Source organism: Molossus molossus, unplaced genomic scaffold (assembly GCF_014108415.1).
Source record: "Molossus molossus isolate mMolMol1 unplaced genomic scaffold, mMolMol1.p scaffold_m16_p_16, whole genome shotgun sequence".
In the NCBI taxonomy this organism is placed as follows: domain Eukaryota; kingdom Metazoa; phylum Chordata; class Mammalia; order Chiroptera; family Molossidae; genus Molossus; species Molossus molossus.
Genome location: NW_023425351.1, coordinates 42,935,838 through 42,955,438, shown reverse-complemented (window position 1 = coordinate 42,955,438; position 19,601 = coordinate 42,935,838). Strand labels below are relative to the sequence as shown.

The following is a 19,601-nucleotide window of genomic DNA, read 5'->3' as shown; positions in this document are numbered from 1 at the left end:
TTCTTGGGACTCTGTGGAAAAATTCACTGGCAATAATTTGGCTATTTTCTATATCACATCCACAAACGTTGAAAGCCCCAACAGATGTTATACATTTTGGGTTCCTCGGTCATACGTAATTTTTTAAAAATAAAAAAATAAATTTATGAAGCTATTTATTATTTTTGTTGGTTTTCCTTTATTTCTGAAGAAACAAGTTTTCATCTACTGTCATTATCCTGTAGATTGCAGAACATCCTTTACCATTTGTACAGTAGCGCTGCTGGTGACAAATTCTCGTAGTTTCCCTTAATCTACAGTGTCTTTATTTCACTTTGATTTCTGTGGGATATCTTCACTGACTTGACAGTTTTTTTCTTTCAGCACTTTAAAGATATGTTCTCAATGTCTTCTGTCCTCTACAGTTTTTATGTTTTGTTTTTTTTAATCCTCACCCAAGGACACTTTTGCATTTATCTTCAGATAGAGTGGGAGAGAGAGAGGGAGGAGGAGAGAGAGGAACATCAATGTGAGAGATACATCGACTGGCTGCTACCCACACGACCTCAACTGAGGCTGGGGACAAACTGCAACTGAGGTATGTGCCCTTAGCAGGAACCGAACTTGGGACTCTATGGTCCGCGGGCTGATGCTCTAACCACTGAGCAAACCGGCCAGGACTGTCCTCTACAGTTTTTAATGAAAAATCTGTGTTCATTCAAATTATTTGAAATCTACAAAGTCTTTTTGTAGCTGCTTTCAAGAAGTTTAAAAGATTTATCGTTTTTCAGTATTTTAATAACAATGTGTCCAAGCATGTTTTTCTTTGACTTTATCCTCAAAGATTAACATACTTAGAATTGGGTGAATTTCATGAATATGTAAAGATCTATCTCTTTTTTACAAATTTGGAAATTTGGGAAGTTTTTTGCAATTATTTGTTCATTTTTTTCCTGCCCCAATCTTTCTCCTTATCTTCTAGAACTCCAATTACACATTAGTAGAACATTTTGCCTCACAGTCAATGAGGCTCTGATCTTTTGGTAAATACTTATTCTCTCTGTTTTTCAAATTCAGTCATTTCTATGCTCCATGTTCAAGTTCAGTGATTCTTTCTCCTGTCATATGCAGGCCACCTCTAAACTCATATGGTACAATTCATCTCTTTCAAGTATTGCTTTTTCAATTCTGAAATTACTTGTTTTTTCAATATTTTCCATTTTCCCAAAGAAAATTTTTACCTTTTTTCTTTCAGTGGTAACAGCTTCTTTAAACATTGTTTTCAGTTCAATTATTTTAAAGCAAATTGGATATATATTTTTACAATGTTAATTTTTGCTTTCAACCCCAGAGTATATAGAAGTAATCAGTGGGATAAATGCAGTGTTCTGGGCTTCTGCCATCAGGCTAGAATTGGATCTCTCATGCTTTCCTTTTTTTGAATTTTTTTTATTTTAGGGAGCGGGAGAAAGAGATAGAAACATCAGTGAGAGAGAACATCGATTGGCCACTTCCTTCATGCCCCCCACTGGGGATTTATTTGGCCCACAAGCCCTGACCAAGAATCGAACCAACGACTTCTTGGTGCATAGGTCAATGCTCAGCCACTGAGCCACACCGGCCAGGCTTAACAACTTCTGTGATCAAGGATCTAAAGGAGTGAATCTGTCTCTCTACAATATATTTGCTAGAGCTGCCATAAAAAAGCATCATCAATTGGGTGGCTTAAAACAATAGAAAAGTATTGTTTTGCGGTTTGGGAGGTCAGAGTCCCTAATCAAGGTATCAGCAGACCATCCTCTCTCTGAGACTCTGAGTAGAATCCATTTCCTCTCTTCCTTGCTTATGGTGGTAGCTGCAATCCTTGTATTCTTTGGTTTGCAGCTGAATTAGTCCAGTCTCTGACTCCGTTTTCACATGGCACTCTCCCATGTGTCTTCACATTGACTTTCTTCTGTGTGTGCCTACATCCAAATTTCCCATGTTTATAAAAAAATCAGTCACATTGGATTAGGGCTTACCCTAATGACCTCATTTAAACTTGATTATATCTGTAATGGCCCTGCTACCAGATAAGGTCACATACTGAAATACTGGGCGTTAGAAATTCAACATATCTTTTGGGATTCAACCCATAATAATTTCCCCTCCTCTGAAAAATGTTTTTAAGCAAATATCAGCAATAGCACTCAGAGAATAATCTATAAAAAGGTAATTTCATAATTAACCTCTCCTATACCACTGCGGGTCATAACAGAATGGCAATTATATGCATTTTTATAATAAGGCCATTGCCATTATATAGTAGGCCCAATGCTTACAACATGCACAAATAAATATAAAAATTAAACCAAACTGTATAGTATACAGTATGGGGAGAGAGAATGATATCAGTAAGGAGGTTCTATAAAATACAGAGTTGTTGCTGAACCCACTTCAAAAAACATCCTTTAAAAATTGGTTTATAACCACTAATGCTGGGATAAACATAGATTTATCAATATTGACCTGTCAGATCCAATAACAGTCTAACAAGTATTATTTTAAAAATAAAATTTAAAATAGTATTCAACATTGATAAGCTATGTGAAAAATATACCACAATCTGCTTGAGGTCAAAGAAATTAAATTCTATGTAAGTAATAATTTGCACAAATCTAGGTGATTAAAATTCAAATTAAATTATAAAACTTTAGAATATAGTATGTTTGGCCTACAGCAACTGAAATGTTATGAAAGTAACAAAATGGCCTTTTAAAATAAAAACAGTGCTTTAAAAAAATTATTACATGTCGATCAAAAGAAGTTCTGAATGCTAATCTGAGTGAAAATTACATTTGATCATTTGAACAGACTTCCATTCTGATGGTAAAGTAGTTCATCTGTGTTTAAAAACTTTACATCTGCAACTGATTTCATTCCATCAGCCAAAAGATGCATTTATGCTGCCACCATTACATTTTTAGACGAGTTTAAATTACAAAACTTGAGAGCTTCAAAGCAATTCTTAATCTAACCATTCTGACCTTGATGGCCTTGTTAAAAATAATTTAGGACAGTTAATAGAAGAGAAACCCTGCAACAAAATGGATAACAATTGTTCTTAAATCACATTATTTTAAATTTCCTTTCATAAATCAAATGTACCAACCTGGGGATTTGAGCATTTTATCTCAAGCGACTCTAGGTCAACATGGAGACAGACAACAAATGAATGTCTTGCATCAGGTGCTGTAGCGAGTAGCTTTTGAGATGTTACGGCTAGAGTAGAGGTACAACCCATGGGATCCACTAGGCAAAGTGTCACTTGTTTTCCAAAAAGGGTATATATGCTGAAATGATGCAAGCTGATAGTCCAAGGAAAAGCATCACCTGATAAAGGGGATGAAAGAGGGTATGCATACAAAAATGTAGTTAATTGTCACTTGATATAGTAAGTTGTCTATTATCTAAATCTGAATTATAAAACATTTAACAAGGCAGCATTATAAGTGAATATAGTACAGACAGTAATGTGTTAAACAATTTGCATGCTATGTCAATTTACCTTCTAAAATTCTTTATATTTGTATTTATTATAATACACTGCTATATCAATAATTACATATACTATAAGACATACAGAAATAGAAATGAAAGAAATGAGATGAAAATATAAATAGAAAGTCTAACTTCCTCTTCCTTTGTCCTAGAGGGTGGCAATGTGCAACCGCTGGGATGTAAGCACCACACCTTAGAGACTACAGAGAATGTGTTCAATTAGGAAAATGCAATATTCTTTGCGTGGACTGAAGGTGAATACAGATCTGGCTGTAGAATGACAGAGGAAAAGAATAAATAATACACTGTGGTCTTTTGGACCACCTGCACCAGAATCATGCAAGTACTTATTTAAAATACAGACTCCAGGTTTCTACTTCAGATCTACTTAATCAGAATTTTCGGTGATAAGACCCAGGATACATTTTCGTACCTTCCCTTGGTGATGCACATGTATAATGCTATTTTTATATAAAATACACTTGATAAAAATATAAACATTCATACAGTTTAGGATTAATAGCAAAATTCCTTTCTTTTATACTGTTTTATTTATCAGAGATTAATTCATTAATATAAATTTGTAACACAAAACCATCTTTCTATTGTAATCAAAGGAAAATTACTTTGTGAAATAATTCCTAAAAGTATACTAAAATTAGAATATTTATAAACATTTATTATTGGGATGACAATTTGATAGAAAATATGTTCCTTTTAACTTGTATTTTTGATTTGGTAATTCTATTAGTACCCGTCAGTATAGACTGAATAGTACAGAATTTTTTTGTTTTTGTTGTTGTTCAGACAGAGTGGGAGGGAGAGAGAGGAAGAGAGAGAGAAAAACATCAACATGAAAGGGACACATCGAGTGGTTCCTCCCACACGACCCAACCAGGGCCAGGGACAAACTGCAACTGAGGTACGTACCCTTAGTGGGAACTGAACCCGGGTCTCTCTGGACAGCAGGCCGACGCTCTAACCCTGAGCAAAACCGGCCAGGACAGTACAGAATTTTTTTAAGTAAGTAGCTCAATTACTTTAAAACAAATGACTATATGTATTTACTTTCTAATTAGAGAGGTACCAGTATCTCACTAAAGATAATTTAGAAAATATAATATTTAAAACATAAAAATTTTAAAAACCAGTCACAATCTACCTTCAACCCTGTCACTCCCAATAATAACTACTATTAACATTGTAATATTTCCTTAAAGTCTTTTCCCCCTATAGTGTTGAACATGCCCACACAGATTAGAACCAGGATCACATTGTAGCTTTAGTTTCATGTTATTTTTCAGTGACACACACACAAAAACATAATGTAAGTGAATTATTAAGTGGATCATATTATAAATGAATATATTAAAGAAATTTAAATATGCACTTGTGTCATTAAAGGTGACACTCAATGGATGCTACAAGGTAGATTCTCATAAATTCAAACATTAAAAATGTTTTAATCAGATATAGTTAATAAAATTAAAATCAGAAACTATTAATTTGACACTTGGATTATAAATCTAGCTACATAGTAGTCCACAACAACTTGAATGGAAACAACAAGAACGGCACAATATGTGGTCAGCACTGTGGTAATCTGTTTTAAGATTTAAAATATTCTGCCCCCAAGAAAGAATAACAAACTTTAAATTATCTGTAACTAATTCTAAAATTATTTTAAAACCTATACAACGTTTCATGCTATTTACAAAATAAAGGCTTTGTGAAATTTGTCTTAAAATATTTAGGAATGATTTGTGGTTACACATTTTAAAACTAGTAGTGAGCTATAGTTTTCAAATCTTGTGTTTGAAAAAAATGGTAAATGGTGGTTAAGTAGGATAAAGAATACCACATTTAAATTCGTTAAATTAAAAAAAAAAAAAAATCCCAAATGTGTTGATACTGTCTCAGATATGTGTCTCTACTTCTACTTTGGAATCAGACCAATAAATACAAATTGGGAACATCACATTCTAGAACTTTAAAAGAAACTTAAGTTAATACTTTATGTCCATTTATTTAGCATGCAGATTATCTTTTATAAAAAACACCGTCTACCTAGAAGATGAAGTCTTAACATGTAATGATAAAAATTCCCACAATTAAACATTATGAAAAAATATTACATAAAACACAATTCATTAACTGCACACATATTCCTTTTTAAACACACATACATATAAATGAACAAAATAAAAACACCTTATCTATTTATAACACTGGCAATATAATGTTCTGGAGACTCCCTAAAATATGCTCAGACACCTATGACAGGCCAGAACAATTTACTAATCTGAAACCTTCAGGATTAATATTTTCCCTTCCATTCACTCTCTCTCTCAAAAAAATCAGTGGAAAAAATATCTTCGGGTGAAGATTAACAACAATAAAAAGATTAATATTTTTACTTTAATTGGAAAGTTCTAATGCCATAACATGGGTCTTTTATTTTAGCAAAACTATTGCTGGCAGAATTCAAAAATTTTCAAACAAACTGTCTAAAGAATAAGAAAAAATGAAAAACAAAGCAAGAAGACTGAGAATTCCATTTGTATATGAATTTGTGAACCCTCTGGCTTATCAAAAGAGAAAAATTAATAAAATAATTCTCAAGAAAATGATAACCTAACACTGACGTAATTCAGATGAAATAATGTGAAAGAAAAGTAAATATGACAGAGCTTTGGGGCTAAACAAAGAAAGAAAGAAAATTCATAGAGACTGTGTCATGTGCCACATGTCAACAATGGGTAAAAGATTCGTTAGATAATATTAATATGCAACTGGGTAAATTTTAGAAAACTATATAGTGTGAATTTCCATACATTCTATCACATGTTGCTGATTTTGCACACTAGACGCAGAAGACTCTACTTAGCTTTTCCTTGCTTTTACAACCTTAGTCATTAAATGTGTTTGGAAACAAAACCTTGCTCTTCTCCCTTATTTTCCCTTAGGTTCCACAATTCAGTGTGACTCCGGCAGATTTTTATTTCAAATATGAAAGAGTGTAATCAAGAATATTTTACTACCTAGCCCAGCGGAGTGGCTCAGTGGATTGAGTGTGGTCCCATGGACTGAGAGGCCCTGGTTTGATTCCTGGTCAGGGCACAAGCCCGGGTGGGGGCCATATAAAAGGCAGCCGATCGATGTATCTGTCTCACATCGATATTTCTATCTCTCTCTCTACAAAAATCAATGAAAACATATTTAAAAAAAACAACAACAAAAAAATATTTGCCCTAGCCAGTTTGGCTCAGCAGTTAGAGCGTTGGCCTGTGGACCAGAGAGTCCCAGGTTCAGTTCCCACTAGGGACACGTACCTCAGTTGTAGTTTGTCCCCCGCACTGGTTGGGGTATTGTGGGTGGCAACCAGTCGATGTGTCTCTCTCACAATGATGTTTCTCTCTCCCCCCTCTCTCCCTCCTGCTCTATCTGAAGATAAATATAAAAAGTGTCCTCAGATGAGGATAAAAAAAAGAATATTTTACTACCTATTGTGAGGGTTAACATTTTCAAGATTAGATACACTATACTCCTCACATATAAATGAGCCAAAATTGCTCACACTGTTTCTCCAAACCACTTAGCACTTAACCGACTTAAAGAGTTCAATAAAGGGTTCTTTAATTCTAAGTGATGTTAATTAAGTAATGGGTACTTCCAAAGAATGAAGACATTAAAAATCATAAAAGTGTAATCAATTTTCCCAGCAGAAAACAGCTGAAATGCCTATAAGAGTGGAAAACAAAAATGAGTAATCCACAGTTTTACTTGCTCTGTAACCAAAATTCTACATTTGGAACAAAATACTGTTTTGTGTTAGGTAATGTGAAGTGTATTTGCATGCATACTATATAATAATTGAGAGAAAAATAGTGCATAAATTTATTTCAAACTTGCATAATATTTTCTTTACATCAAGAAACACGAGTATTCACTGCTAGAGCTACTATTTAATTTTGAAAGTTATTACTGGTTTAGTCATAACTTAATCATCAAAATTTCATTACTAAATAAAGAAATACAGCCCTGGCTGGTTTGGCTCAGTGGTTAGAGCGTCGGCCTGTGGTCCGAAGAGACCCGGGTTCGGTTCCCACTAAGGGCATGTGCCTCGGTTGCAGTTTGTCCCCGGCCCTGGTTGGTCGTGCGGGTGGCAGCCACTCGATGTGTCCCTTTCGCATCGATGTTTCTCTCTCTCTCTCTCTCTCTCCCTCCTGCTCTATCTAAACAAAGAATGAAAAAGTATCCTCGGGTGAGGATAAAAAAAAAAAAAGAAATACAATACTGGTGTTTAAAATTCTCAAGAGTTTATGACTTCAATTATAAATAATGCAAAAATAGAACAATTATTACATTTAAAATTAAAAGGGACCTCTAGTCCTTCTGTAACAGTCGTGTCCCTCTATAATAGTAGTGTCCTTCAGACAATTAAGGTATTTGTAGCCACTTTACAGTTTTGAAAGAGATGTCAAGATGATAATGCAGCATTTACTTAGGGTCATGTAGTCAGCTACCAAGAAACACCTACAGTCTTGACCTATAGTCTTAATACTACAATTCCACGTATTTTCTAAAGCAACTTACAACTAACAGTGCTCCTTACTTTGTGTAAATTATTATATAAAAATTCCAGCCCTGGCCAGTTTGGCTCAGTGGTGAGAGTGCTGGCCCTCAGACCAAAGGGTCGCAGGTTCAATTCCTGGTCCAGGTCACATAGCTCAGTTGCAGGTTTGATCCCTGGCTCAGGTCTAGGTAGTGCCAAGAGGCAACCAATCAATGTGTCTCTCTCATATTGATGTCTCTCCCCCCACCCTCCACCCCTCCCTATCTAAAAATCAATAGAAAAATATCCTTGGGTGAGTATTAAAAAAAAGAACTCCAACATAATTAAGCAAATATAAAATACTTCTTGGGTCTCATACCTCAGTGATAATCATATATAGGTTATAATTTAAAAAAGAAAATACAGGGTATTTTAACAATACTGTGGGGGTTTTTTTGTTTCTTGATTGTTATTTTAGTTTTTTATTTTCTTGTTTTTGTTAATCCTCACCTGTGGATATTTCTTCCATTGAGTTTTAGATAGAGTGGAAGGAAGAAAGGGAGAGAGAGGGAGAGGAGGGGGAGAGAGAGACACATTCATTGGTTGCCTCCCACATGACCTTGGGGTTGGGGATTGAACCTGCAATCCAGGTGCCCCTAACCAGGAATCAAACCCACGACCCGTTGGTCCACAGGCCAATGCTCTAACCGCTAAGCAAAACTGTCCATGGTAGTGTTTTCTTAAATAACTGAATAACTGTCACTTATTATGCCATTTAATAGAATAAGTATTTTATAAACATGTTCTCAAACTTCAATAACAAATACAAAAATGCTTAAGACACAATGCCCCTCCCAAAAATGTTAGCTATATACATATGCAACAATAATTAACAAAGATATAAAATGTTTGCAACACAGAGATCCCAGATACTAAGCAGATATCCTTATTTTTCTTAGCATGATACATGTAGCCATTTTAGTCAATTTGAGTCAAACCTACAGTAGTCTCTCCCTTATCTGCAGTTTCTCTTTTCACTGTTTCAGTTACCCATAGTCAGCTGTGGGAGGGAGGGAAGGAGATGAATAAAAAATGGTGCCATTACCACTAGGCAAATGGCAGCAGAGTGGTGTGCTGGCTGCACCCAGCAGGGGTCTTTGAGGTGCTCTTTCTCTGGGGAAGCCCTTGGCAGAGACTCTGTGACTGAACTGTGTAGCTTTGGAAAGGGGACCATTCTTCCCCACCTCAAGTACACAGCTGGAGCCCCAAAGCCCAACTGGATGAATCACTAGGCCTGACCTCCCACTCCCTGTGGTCCTGCCCTGCTGAGTTAAGTCTTGCAGAGGGATCAAATGCCATGCAGAGCTGGGACTTTTGGAGCATGTCTCCTGATGTGAGCTCAGCCTGTGCTATTCCACCAATGGGAGACTCATTTCATATGCATTTCTGACAGCCAGGGGCCCTGCCCTGCTCATGAGGGGATCAGAGAACTGCTTGGTACTGGGACACTGGGTGCACATCTACTTCAGAGGCTTGTGTCCAAGAAGGGGAAGAAGTGCCAACCCCACCCCTACAGGATTGCCAGCACCACCCTCAATCAAAGACTGTTTGGATCTGCCCTTCCAAGTCCCTGTGGCCCCTCCCCACAGAGCTCAGCTCCATGGGGAGAAGGGAGTACAGCACACAGCAGGGACATCCGGAGTGTGTCTCACTTGGAAGCTCTTGTCTAGTACTGAGACAAAGTGCTTGGGCACCACTCTCTGTGGAGACTCTTTTGATCTATCCTCCCAAGCCCTGGTGGCTCCGCCCAGCTGAGCTTGCTCCTGCAAGGGGATAGCTGGCTGCACCCAATATGAACTTTTGGGGTGCTCTTCCTAGGGGAGCTAGAGTTGGAAACTGGCAGAGATTGAGTGGTAGTGGCTCTGTAGTATGGGACATTTCCCCCTCACTGAGTGTCTGACTGCGGCCCCTAAGTAGGGGACCCTTCACCCCTGTCCTCCCTAAGTAGGGGACCCTTCACCCCTGTCCTCCCAACCCTGATCACCATGACTACCGAGCTCGCAAACTGTGTAAAAGTCTGTGGGTGATGGCCAGCCTTTCTTCAGAAGGCTCCGGAAGAAGACCAGGCAGTTTTGGTGGGGGACAAAATAGGTGACAGGTGGAGGAGGACTGCAGGGAGCCTCAGATATTTTACAGATCTTCCCCCAACATTAAGCTGTAGAAAGCTGACACTTGTACATAGACTGGCCCCTTCCATGTACACCTAGGCCCAGCAGACACAGCCACAAACAGTGAAAAGTGTGTTAGCTCCAGATAGCCCAAGACTGGTTACACACAACATCTGACAATAACATATACCCAAACCCCATCCAAAGTGGACCTGGAACCAATACAACCAGAGTGGGCTTCAGACCACACCATAACTTGACCCAATTAGCCACATAAATGGTACAACCAAAGGAGGATTCCAACAGGCACCAGACCCTTCTGGAAACAACACTGCCTCAGGGGTCAGCCTCTGCACAGTGACTAATACACAGTGATTAAGGTTTACCCTTATAGTCAGCCAGCCTTAAAGGTTAACAACTCTACCACAAAAGGAACAACAACACTCAAGACTCAACTACAAAAGGAGGGTGCACATAATCCACAAGAAACATTTCCAGGAGCACCAAGCTCAGGTGATCTGGAAGACTGCACCACTGAGCCCAACAAGATACCTACATCATAGCCATCATAACACATTTGAGAGTCGTAGTATAATCTACTTAATGCACAAAGACAAAATCGGAAGACAAAAAATATGCAACAAATGAAAGAACAGGAGAAATCACAAGAAAAAGAATTAAGTGATATTGAAGTAATCAAGATACTAGATGCAAAGTTTAAAACAACAGTTATAAGATGTTCAGGACCCTAGAAGAATGGATGAACTCAGTGAGAACTTAAATGAAGAGAGAGTAGGCATTAAAAATTCCATAGAAACCATAAAAAAATAACCACTCAGAAGTGAAAAATACAATATCTGAAAGGTAGAACACACTAGAAGGAATCAACAGCAGGTTATATGAAGCAGTGGATCAAATTAGAGAGTTATAGAGCAAGATGACAGTAAGCATCCAAGCAGAGCATCAAAAAGAAAATACAATTTTAAAAAATGAGGGAAGTCTAACGGACCTCTAGGATAATATCAAGCACAACAACATCTGCATTATAGGGGTACCAGAAGGAGAAAAAAGTGAGCAAGGGACAGAGAAACTGCTTGAAGAAATAATGGCTGAAAACATCCCTAACCAGGTGAAGGAAAAAGACAAATAAGTCCAGAAAGCACAGAGTCCCAATCAAGATGAACCCAAGGAGGCCCACGACAAAACGCATCATAATTAAAATGGCAAAAGATAAAGACAAAGAAAAAATTTTAAAAGCAAGAGAGACAGTTATTTACCTATAAGAGCTCCCATAAAGTTGTCAGATGATTTCTCAACAGAAACACTTCAGGCCAGAAAGAATTGGCATGAAATATTCAAAGTGATGAAAAGCAATGACTTACAACTACCACTATTCTGTCAAGCAAAACAAATACACACACACACACACACAAAAACTAAAGGAGTTCATTACAACCAAATCAGAATTGTAAGAAACAATGAAGGACCTACTTTAAGAAGCAGAAGAAACAGATAAAGGGAGAAACAAAAGTATAAAAAAATAAAATGGCACCTGCTCAGGTGGTGTGGCTCAGTGGATTGAGCATCATCCCATGAACTGAGAGGTCCCAGTTCAATTCTTGGTTAGGGCACATGCCCGGGGTTGTGGGCTCAATCCCCAGTAGAAAGCATGCAAGAGGCAGGTTATAAATGTTTCTGTCTCACAACAATTTTTCTATCTCTCTCTCCCTGCCTCTCTAAAAAACAAATGAAAACATATTAACAAAATAATAATAAAATAAAATGGCAATAAATAAGTACCTATCAATAATAACCTTAGCACTGGATAGATGGCTCAGTTGGTTGGAGCACTGACCTGTACACCGAAAGGTTGTGAGTTTGATTCCCAGTCAAGGCATATAACTAAGTTGCAGGTTCAATCCCCAGTCAAGGTGCATAAAGGAGGCAACCCATGGATATTTATTTCTCTCTTCTTCTCTCTACTTCTTCCTTCCTCTTTCTCCTTCCCCTCTCCTTCTTCTTCTTTTCCCTCTACGTTCCTCCTTCTCCTTCTACCTTCTGTCATCCTCTTTTTTCCTTACTCCTTCCCCTTCTCCTTCCTCCTTCTCCTCCTTCTCTTTGTAAAATAATCAATCTAAACATATCCTCGGGTGAAGATTTAAAAAATAAAATAATAATAACCTTAAAGGTAAACGAATTAAATGTTCCAATCAAAAGACTTAGAATAGCAGAATGGATAAGAAAACATGAGCGACCCACTTCAGAACAAGAGAGTCACAAAGACTGAAAGTAAAGAAATAGCTAAAAATTTTCCATGTACATAAAAACAAAGAGGGAAAAAAGCTAGTATAACAATACTTATCTCAGACAAAATAGACTTCAAAACAAAGCCTGTAACAAGACACAAAGGTCACTACATAATACTAAAGAGATTGATCCAATAAGAGGATAAAACCCTTGTAAACATATATACACCCAACATAGGAGCACCTAAATATATAAGGAAAATCTTGGTGAACATTTAGAGTGAGAGAGATTAACAGGAATATAGTCATAGTAGGGAATTTTAACACACCACTGTCATCAAGGATAGATCTTTCAGACAAAAAATCAACAAGTTCATAAGTGATCTTAAACAACACACTGGATCAGATGGATTTTATCCCAAAGCAGCAGAATATACATTCTTCTCAAGTACACACAGAACAGTCTCAATGGTAGACCACATGTTAGAAAACAAAATAAGTCTTAATAAATTCAAGAAGACTGAAATCATATGAAGCATATTCTCTGACCACAATGGTATAAAACTAGAAATAAATTTCAAATAAGAAAACTGAAAAATATTCAGACATGGAGGCTAAATAACATGCTGCTAAACAATGAATGGGTAAACAATATCAAGGAAGAAGTCAAAAGTTACCTAGAGACAAATGAAAATGAACTATCACAAAGAGAAATTTGAAAAACAATCCTATTTACTATTGTAACAAAAAAATAAGGTATCTAGAAATAAATTTAATAAAGCAGATAAAAGACCTGTTCTAGGGAAATTATGTATACTGAAGAAAAAAATTGAGGAATGTACAAATAAGTGCAAGCATATACCGTGTTCATGGATGAGAAAAATAAACATCATTAAAATGTCCATACCACCAAAGCAATCAGTAGATTCAACGTAATCCCTTTTACAATACCATTGGGGTATTTCACAGATCTAGAACAAATATTCCAAAAATTTATATGGAACCAAAAAAGGCCCAGAACAGCCTTAGCAATCTTGAAAAAGAATTAAGTTGGAGGTATCACAGTGCCTGGTATCAAACTATACTAAAAGGCCATAGTACTCCAACTGCACGGTATTGGCATAAGAACAGGCACAGAGATCAACAGAACAGAATAGAGAGCACAGAAATAAACCCACACCACTGTGGTCAAGTACTATCTGACAAAGGAGACAAGAATATACAGTGGGGTAAAGACCGTCTCTACAATAAATGGTGTTGGGAAAATTGGACAGATACATATAAAAAATGAAACTAGACTACCAACTCACACCATACACAAGAATAAATTCAAAATGGATAGAAGATTTAAATGTACATTGCAATACCATAAAAATCAGGACGAAAACACAGGGAGTAAAATGTCAGACTTCTCTGGTTGCAGTATTTTTGCTGATACATTTCCTTGAGCAAGAAAAACAAAGGAAAAAATAATCAAATGGGACTACATCAAACTAAAAAGCTTTTGCACAGCAAAACAAACCATCAACAAAATGAAAATGGAACTAACTGAATGGGAGAACATATATGCCAATGAAACATCTGATAAAAGGTGAATTTCCAAAATATATAAAAACTTACACAATTCAACACCAATAAGGCAAACAACCCAATTTAAAAAATGGGCAAAGAACCTGAATACACACCTCTCCAAAGTGGACAGGCAGATGGCCAGCAGACATATAAATAAAAGCTCAACATCACTAATCATCAAAGAAATGCAAATTAAAACCACAATGAGCCTTGGGCAGTTTTGCTCAGTGGTTAGAGTGTTGGCCCTCGGACCAAAGAGTCCCGGGTTTGATTTCTGGCCAAGGGCTCCTATCTTGATTGTGGTTCATCCCCCGCCCTGGTCAGGATCGTGTGGGAGGCAACCAACCAATCAATGTGTCCCTCTCACATCGATGTCTCTCTCTCTCTCTCTCTCAATCTGGGCAATGGGTGCACAATACAGTGTGCAAGTGATATTTTGTTCAGTTGTACACTTGAAACTTGTATGGTTTTGTGAATCAGTATCACTCCAATAAATTCAATAATAATATAAAACAAAATAAAATAAACTCAGATTTCCCCCCTAAGAAACTAGAAAATGTAAGATGAAACCAAAACAAATCAAGTAGAAAAAAGGAACAAGAAAGATTAGAACAGAAATCAGGAAAACAGGAAACAAAAAAAATCAGTGAAATAAAAGTTGCTTCTATGAATAGATCAGCAACCTGACAACCTTCAAAGAGAAAGAAAAAAGGAAAGAAGCCATATATTACCAAAATCAGAAATAAAAGGAGAAATATTACTTAAAACCTATAAAAATTAAAAAGGATTTAGAGGCAGTATTATGAAAAACTCTGAATGTCCTAATAAATTAGACAACTTAGATGAATGAACAACTTTAAATTTAAATTGGCATTATTACTGGGGAGATATTGTTAAAGGGTGCAAACTTGCAAATAGAAGATGAATGTGTTATGAAGATGTAATACACAGCATAGTGATTACAGTCAACAACACTGTATTATACACTTCAAAGCTGCTAAGAAACTAGATCTTTAATGTTCTCACCACAAAAAAGAAATAGCAATTATGTGACTTGATAGAAGTATTAGCTAGTGCTACAGTGGTAATCATATTTCAGTATACAAATGTATCAAATCAGCCCTGCCGGTGTGGCTCAGTGGTTGAGCGTCAGCCCATGCACCAAGAGGTCGCCAGTTCAATTCCCAGTAAGGGAACATGCCCAGGTTGGGGGCCAAATCCCCAATGGGGGGCATGCAGAAGGTGGCCAATCAATGTTCTCTCTCTTCGATGTTTCTATCCCCCTCTCCCTTCTTCTCTCTCTAAATCAATAATGAAAAGAAAATATCAATAAATGTTTTATAACTTAAACTTTCACAATGTTAGATGTTAATTGTAGCTCAATAAAAAATAAATTTCCTTTAATGAGAATTTGTTACCTTGCTATCATTTTAAGAATACATTTTTAAGGTCTTAAGACAATATCAATTACATAGTTTATTTTCAAAAGGTCATCAGCCAAAATATGACAGCATATTATATCTGCTATGTTGGCTTTTGTTTTTAAAATAAGTGTGTGGGGGGTAGAGAACAAAAAATTGATTAATAGGAAATAAATTAAAACACGTTCCTTTTCCAGCCTCTATATGTCATGAATCCATAGCTAAATAAATGACGGAGCAGGCTAGACATGGCTACTTAGAAGAGAATAATGTCTATAACAGTGCAATTGTATTAACTACATTTAGGCAACTCAACAGTTTAATTTCATTTGTAACACATATATGATGGTTTTCAAGAGATTTATTCTAAAAACAACAATATAAAGAACAAATCTGAAGCTCTTTTCTGAGCTCCCTCTTTTCCCTAAGGAATTCTATTTACATATGGTTTAAGGATTATAGTCAAAGACACTCAGTAAAACTGGAAAGAAACTATTGCAGTAGCATGTCACAATCTTTCAGAACAAGTGGAAATTATAATGATCAAACTATGATATTTCTAAAAATCTAAAATGGAACAAACATATAAACCATTAAAGTGAACCAGAATTACACACAAAAAAATAGCCCTCATTATTTCTCATAGGTGTTCAACAAGTTTCACATCATTTTCTATTAAAACTCACTAAATCCAATAACAGCAGAGTTTTAATTTATTTTTCATAGATGCTCAACGATTTTCACATCAGTTTCTATAAAAATTCACTAAATCCAACAACAGCAAAGTTTTAATTTATAAATGATCTCAATATTCCATTTGTCAAAATATTTTATTAAAGTCACAGGCAAATCTTTGAAAGAAGAATAAACAAACCTTCGCAAGGCACAGTGTAGAAACCCATCTGCTCAGAGGTGTGAGCTGGATATAGCAGATTACATTTGCAAGCCTTGCTGCAAGTGCTCCCTAATGAAACTCAAGATGTTGATTTTGACCCAAACACTCTACACAGATTGAATCTGGCTATATTAGAGTATATTAGAGATAATCTCTCCCTTCCCGTGGCAATTGAAATCAGATGACACATTTCAACACACAGTTCCTCATTTTGAACTTTAGAAGTCCAAGTTCAATACAGAATGAGCCTCAACTCTATGAGAACCCATCTTGCTTATCCTACTGACCACCTTTGTTATGGTGGGCTATTATTTTTTTTCAAATCACAATGACTAGGAATTATTTTCCATCTCCTATGAACCTGAAGACAAGTTAGAAGCTGACTTTTTCATTTTTTCTCCCATAGTTACCTAAAGAGTCTACTTTACTGAATACCACATTCTATGATTATTTAGTGAGCTCCTATTTTGTGTCATGCATTGTGATAGATGACAGGAATAGAACAGTGAAGGAGACAGATATATTTCCTGCCCTTTTCACCTTACTAAGGAATGCAGAAAGTAAACAAAAAGTATTCGGATAAGGAAAGTAAAGTGATGAGTCAGGTACAATGAGAGCAGAGAATAGGGAGACTTGACAAGTGAAAATACCCTGAAACCTGAAGGATGAAGCCTGAAAGCTGCAGAAAGGATCAAGGAGGAAGGCATATTTGAAGTACATGATAAGGCCCTGTGATAGGATAGCACTGTGCTTGTTGAAAAGACTACAGAGGCAGGTGGGCAATTGTTAGCAGTGATGGAATAACAAAAAGTAAGGGTGAAGAGGTGGGCAGGGCCAACTGATACAGAATCTTATTGGTCATGTTAATGATTATATAATTTACCCAAAGACTGATGGGAAACCATGGAAGTGATTTCAGGCAGAAATAACAAAAATATATGACAAAGGGGGAGGAATTTGAATTTCCTTTGGTCAACGGATCAAAGAGAGAAAGGGTCCAGAAGAGAAACCTCTTGTGGCAAAGTTGCTACAAATCCTAAAGTACAAAAGTGTCTAAAAGAGACTAATAGAGATTTAAAAATTGTTTCATAGGAGTGTACCAATACCACTTCTGCCTTTAGTAAGAAATGTTCAGTGAACTCTGTTCTGTAATGCTTAATGTGAGTGAATATAATAAAGGAACTGAAGTGAAGAATTTTTCTTCTATTTCAGAGATAGGATTCCATACATGGTTCCAAAGAAAGAATAATATATCTGGAAAACAGCAGATTGGAAGCCAGGCCATCGACTTTGGAAATCATACTTAGATATTAAAAACTAAAATGTTTTTTACTGAGCACTTGCCATGTGACAGATACTTTTGAAAGTGCTCTGATTTAATCTGATTTAATCCTCACAACCTTTTCAAAAAGATACTAAATTTGTTTATTGTATTATTCCCTTCAATAGACAATAAAATATGAGTGAGCAGGTAGAATATATATTTGGTTCAAATATGTATTCTCTGTGTCTGCTATATGGTAGGTGCTCAATAAATATTTGATGAATAAATGGGTCAGATACAGGGGCAGATGGGAAGATGAGGAATCAGAGAATAGAGGAGTGAGCAATATAGCAAAGAGAGATGGTTGATGAAAAAGCCAGCCTAGGTTTTAGGAATATAAAAAAATGGATTTCCTGAAAACGCTGTGCCAAGTAACTCCCTCATCAATAAAGATTAACATTGCATCAAGGCTTACTGAAGTCAAATGTATGTCTCTTTTAAATGTCTCAGAATATAGAGAAAGCTTTAAGACATGAATAAAATGGTCCCATTTTACTGTTTTTCTGGTTATATTTTAATGATCATCTTAAATTGAGGACACAAATAAATGAAAAGATATTCTATGCTTATGATTTAGAATATTATTAAACTGTCCACACTACCCAAAGCAATCTATACATTCAATGCAATTACTATAAAAAATCTAATGACATTTTCAGAAATATAATTGGCAATCCTAAAATGTATATGAAACCACAGAAGAACCCAAATAGCCAAAGCAACCTTGAAAACGAAGAACAAACCTAGATTCATCACATGTCATGATTTTAAACTATGTTACAAAGCTATAATAATCACAACAGTATAAAAACAACACACAGATCATTGGAACAGAACAGATTCAAGAAATAACCTGTGGCCCTGGCTGGACAGCTCAGTTGATTAGAGTGTCATCCTGATATGTCAAGGTTGATGGTTTGATTCCTGGTCAGGGCACATACAAGAATCAACCAATGAATGCATAAATAGGTGCAACAAGAAACTGATGTTTCTCTCTCAAGTCAATGAAAAGAAAGAAAGAAAGAAAGAAAGAAAGAAAGAAAGAAAGAAAGAAAGAAAGAAAGAAAGAAAGAAAGAAAGAAAGAAAGAAAGAAAGAAAGAAACCCATATATAAATGACCAATTAATTTATGAAAAAGGAGCCAAAAAGCATGCAATGGGGAAAAATAGTCTCTTCAATAAATAATGCCGGGAAAACTCAACAGCCACATGCAAAGGACGGAAACTGGATCCCTAACTTATTATATAAACAAAAATGAACTAAAGTAGATTAAAGACTTGAATATATAAGACTCCTACAGGAAACATAGTGGGTATGCTTCTTGACAATGATCTTGGAAATGACTTTTTGGATTTAACACCACAAGCATAAGCAACAAAAGCAAAAGTATAGAAGTAGGACTCCATGAAACTAAAGAGCTTCAGTAAAGCAAAGGAAACAGTCAACAAAATAAAGTCAACTTACAAAATAGAAGAGAATATTAGCAAATAATCTACCTGATAATGCCTTACTCTTCAAAGAACTTATACACTCAACTCAGTAGCAAAGACACACACACACACACACACACACGATCAAAATTCAATTAAAAAAGAGCAGAGGATCTGAATAGAAATGTTTCCAAAGCAAAAATACAAATGGTCAAACGGTGTATGAAAAGGTGCTCAACATCACTAACCATCAGGGAAATGCAAATCAAACCACAATGAGATATCACCTCACACCTGTTTGCATGGTATGAAAAAGAGAAGAGATAAATGTTGGTGAAGCTATAGAAAAAAAAAATCTTTGTCACTGTTGCTGGCAATGTAAATTTGTATCATCATTATGAAAAACAGTATGGAGATTTTTCCTCAAAAAACTGAAAAACATAACTATCATATGATCCAGCAATTCCACTT

General features: G+C 36.1%; 1 protein-coding gene across 5 annotated transcripts in view; it reads right to left on the bottom strand.

The window, feature by feature from the left end:
• Window positions 1-19,601, bottom strand: part of VPS13B (vacuolar protein sorting 13 homolog B) — an 867,799-nt gene that overhangs the window by 437,065 nt on the left and 411,133 nt on the right. For all 5 annotated transcript variants that reach the window (XR_004959842.1, XR_004959841.1, XM_036263824.1 and 2 more), the window contains exon 24: window positions 3,131-3,351. Coding sequence is in view for 3 of the 5 variants with exons in the window: in XM_036263824.1 (XP_036119717.1) it covers window positions 3,131-3,351 (221 nt within the window). In the remaining 2 variants the exon portion in view is untranslated. The remainder of the gene's footprint in view (window positions 1-3,130; window positions 3,352-19,601) is intronic.